This window comes from Pteropus alecto, unplaced genomic scaffold, assembly GCF_000325575.1.
Source record: "Pteropus alecto unplaced genomic scaffold, ASM32557v1 scaffold587, whole genome shotgun sequence".
NCBI lineage: Eukaryota > Metazoa > Chordata > Mammalia > Chiroptera > Pteropodidae > Pteropus > Pteropus alecto.
Window position 1 is genome coordinate 60131 of NW_006439816.1, and position 4278 is coordinate 64408.

Below are 4278 nucleotides of genomic sequence, written 5' to 3' on the forward strand. Positions count from 1 at the left end.
AGTAGCTCATCCCAAAGTCCACTCTTTAAACTCTTTTCCTTCGAATATTCCTTCTTAAGTTACTCCTGAGTGGTGAAAAGGAGAAAGTACCAGCAAAATACTTCACTCTAGACATTGACTTAGTGGACCTTTATAAACAATATAACAAGTTTGGAAATTTTTTAGTACCACCTATAGCTTTTTTGCTTTTTGACAGAGAAGAAGTGGTGTAGAACATTAATCTGACCTTAAGTTTAAGGTATGTCACTCCCACAAATGACATAGGACATGTTATTTATTAACACCTAAGAAAGTCAGATATATTATGTATGTCTTGCCAGAGGCTGTTATAAAATGTTTTAAGGTTCCATCTTTGATTATAATTTCTGGCTGGTAGAAAAAATTCTATATACTATAAAAAACTAGATTTTGCTGCTTATTTGTAGAATTACAACTTATTTTTAAAGTTGTTCAATAAACGAGATTTTGAGTACAAGAAAATTTTTTTCATTTTGATAACAGAAACTCCTTGATAATGATGATGTTTTGATCATAGCTCTTATAGTACTAATTTCTTCCTCCCGCATACATCCTAAATGTTTTGTTTATACTGTTGTACTGCTAATGCGAAGTTCACCCTAAATTAAAGTGTGGCGATGTCTGTTTCCGCAGTCTGACCATATCATTGGAATGCAGCTATAGTGTAGCAGGAAAGATCAGTGAAGCTGATATTAGAATACGTGGGTTACAGTATTTGATTTATTTGTTAGCAGATATGTGAATTTACAGTCTTAATGATTCCTGAATTACGACATAGGTTTTTATGCTGCTGCCAAGTGTGAAATAGTTTGAGACATGGATCGGAAAGTCAAAATATATGATCTGGACAGAATTTTAGTGAGTATGGAGAAGACATGATAGAATTCTTGAAGTGGAAACTTTTGGAGAAAAGGTCATAATAGACGTTAATAAATTATTTAAAGTTCCTGAGACTCTGTTGTCTCATATACAAAATAGCTATGATGTGTATGTCATAGAATTAAGGATTAACTGAGATATTATATGTGTAAGAATGTGATTCAGTATCTAGAAAATAGATGATGTAACTGTTTATAGGTTCCAATAGTCCCTATACCCCCTACTCAACTCTACGATCCCCTCGACGAACCTCCAAAATTCAACTATCTTTCAAAAAACAGCCCCAAAGGCAGCACCCTACAAAGGCCGCCCCAACAACTCAGTCAGTATCGCCCTTTGGTTAACAGTACTGGGATTCTGGAAGGAGAGGAAACTTGCAACTTTAAAATGAGGACCGGTGTTTAGCAAGTTCGTGATGTTGGACAGGTTCGTTATTTTCTGTTCATGCAGGTTTTCCATGTGTAAAATAAGGTGATCACAGCACATGTTTTGTAGGGTTGTGAAGTATTAAATGAGAAATGTACATAGTCTCCTTAGGTATGACAGTCCTCTGTCATACATGGTAGGAATAGGGATAGTAATAGAAAGTTTTCGTCTTCAGTAAAATGTTAATAAAAGGGCATTCCAGTGTGTGGCCAAGCTGGGATGCTAAAGCATTTTAAACAGTAATGCTAAACAAACTTAAGAAATCGGTATCTACCTTGAGATATTTGGGAGTTTTAGCCTCACTTTTAGAGAATATATTTTCCTTACACTGCGGGGGGCGGGGAGGGGGAGCAACAAGAGTCAGCGTTAATGAATAGGAAGTAAAACCAGCAGTTAAGTCCCTCGGATACAAGTCGCAGAGGACCAAAGAGCAGTATTAAGATCAGCAGGTAGAGAGCGCACCTCGATAAACCCATGGAGTTCAAGTGCAACTCCTGGCTGCATTTCGAGCCGCGCAAGCGTACACCGCTTTGCTCCTCTCACTCGTGTCCGCGCCTCTAAACCCGCACCCCGTGCGCCCCAACACGCAGGCGCATCTCCTCAAATGCTGGCCCTACCACACTCCTCTTTCTCTCCATTTCGCTACCCCTCCTCTTCTAGCACCCAGCAGGTTCAAACTGTTCTACGTGAGGGCGGCGATTGAGAGGGTCACGTGATGAGCATCCTGCTGCCCAACATGGCGGAGTTCGACACCATCTCGGAACTGGAGGAGGCGGAGGAGGAGGAAGAGGAGGAAGAAGCGGCAACGTCGTCGTCGTCTCCGTCGTCGTCGGTATCGGGGCCGGAGGACGACGAGGAAGATGAAGACGAGGAAGAGGACGAGGAGGATGTGCCGCCCCCGCCTCGCGTAGTGAGCGAGGAGCATCTCCGGCGATGCGCCCCCGACCCTGTATTGGTACGAGGCGCCGGCCACATCACCGTGTAAGCCAGAGGGGGCCATGGGGTTTTAAAACGCTGAAATTTGGCAACAGAGAAATGAGAAGGTGATCGAGCGGGGCCTGTGGCGTGGGGGAGGGCTGACTGAAGAATACAGTTACAAAAGAACACCTGATCCAAATAGAAAAAAGCGAGAGGGACAGGTGTAAAGGAAGTGACGATGCAAATCTGATGCACCACCGCCAGGTAGAGAGTGAAGTGAAAGCTTTGGCAGCCAGGGGGATTGCAGTACCGGCGAGTCTCCTTGCTTGTCTGTGTGTGCTAGCAAGTGAATAGTCTTTCATCTGCAGCATGTACCAGAGGATTCTTTGCTGCTAAGATTACTGTCTAGTAGAACACGGTGACTGCTCTGACATGTGACAACACCTATACTTGGATTCTTCAAAACAGAAACATGATGTATTTCGTGAGTAGTAACATAGAATACTCACCCACCCACATATTCATCTTTCCATTCTCTCTGTCCAATTCCTACATGAATGAATGCAATGCTCCTTTCCATGTCCTGTCTTAATCACCCTCTCTCTGACATTCCTTAAATATCAAGACAGCTAGGAAAAGTACAAATGGCAATGAATTTACAGCGAGGACTCTTAAATCTTATTTCTACTGTTGTTTCTTACTGGTCCTGTGACATTACTCAGATGACTTCCCATTTCTTTACTTTCATTTCTCCGTCTCTAAAATGACAAATTTCAGGTAAATGGTTTCTAAAGCCTTTCAGCTCTGAGATTATTTAAGATACCTCCAGGAGATTTTCTATGCCTTAATATTAAATATGCAAACGTTAAATATATCTATATGGAAATCACTTCCCCAGAACCTAAAGATGATTTCTTGAAAATTGATGCCGAGTGACTTTTTTACAAAATGAAATCTTCGAAAATATTTGAGAAAATTAAAGTGGGATAGACCTTACACCATACTAATTACAAAGCGTAAAAAAATGTTAGTGTTTCTTTGTGTCCTGAGGTGCACTTTCTCATTTTTATGTGCTTGGCTATTAAAACTTGGAAGTTCTTCCTCTTAACTCTGCTATCTTTTACTGCTCTTGCCAAATAGAGCTATTTTTCCCTATCAATTCATGGTGCCTCAAATTTTGCTAATGGCTTCCTTAGCCCCTTTGACTTTCAATTGACTTTCTATTGTCTGAAATTTTACTATGCACCACCTCTCCACCATGTTGCCTTTTAATTTTAACATGTTCAGTATTTTAATTTTAATATGCTTTTGTGATCTTCGCATGAAATGTATTAGGAAATTTTTTGAAATTGTGGAAGTGTTTGGAGACGCTTTTAGACCCACTTTCTGGTTAGGCAATTTTAACAGTTTTTCTTCGTCCAAATATTTCGTGCATAGCCTACAATGACCGGATGCCATCTTTCCACTCCATTTTACTTCCATTCCTTTCATCACTAGGAAGACATTTTATACTCAAACTAACAATAATTCTGGCACCAAAGGTTACTTTCGTGCAGATTATTTTACATGACTTAACAGAAAAATGTTTTTATTCCAGTCCATGTTTTATATTCCAACACTCTTCCCCCTCATTATTTCCTAAAATTCAGAGACCAGAGAAGGATCAAGGAAACAATTTAAGTTCCGTGAAACTTACTTATGGTTCCATTCCACTCTTCACACTAACATGGTGAAGTACTTACCAACCTATTTTCAATTAAAAGCAAAGCACTGATATTGCCAAGCCCAGGCCCTTGTGATAGGTGTAATGTCCCTCTCAACTTAAAATTCTGGAATTAGGAGTATGAAATAGTGCTGCTGATACCAACTTTTGGTATCAGTTGAAGCCAAAACCTGAAAAGCAGCAAACCAAAATTGAACTACTAACAAATTTATATAGTTTGGGCAATCATTTGGTTTTATTGTTCTACAGCCATGCTACCCTGAACAAGCCCGATCCTGTCTGATCTCGGAAGCTAAGCAGGGTCGGGCCTGTTA

General features: G+C 40.3%; 1 protein-coding gene across 1 annotated transcript in view; it reads left to right on the plus strand.

Annotated features, from left to right (window-relative positions):
* Positions 1 to 1852: 1852 nt before the first annotated feature.
* CHIC1 (cysteine rich hydrophobic domain 1) overlaps positions 1853 to 4278 on the plus strand; it is a 34452-nt gene continuing 32026 nt past the window's right edge. The window contains exon 1 of the mRNA XM_006917037.3: positions 1853 to 2304. Coding sequence (XP_006917099.1) covers positions 2039 to 2304 — 266 coding nt within the window. The 5' untranslated portion in view covers positions 1853 to 2038. The remainder of the gene's footprint in view (positions 2305 to 4278) is intronic.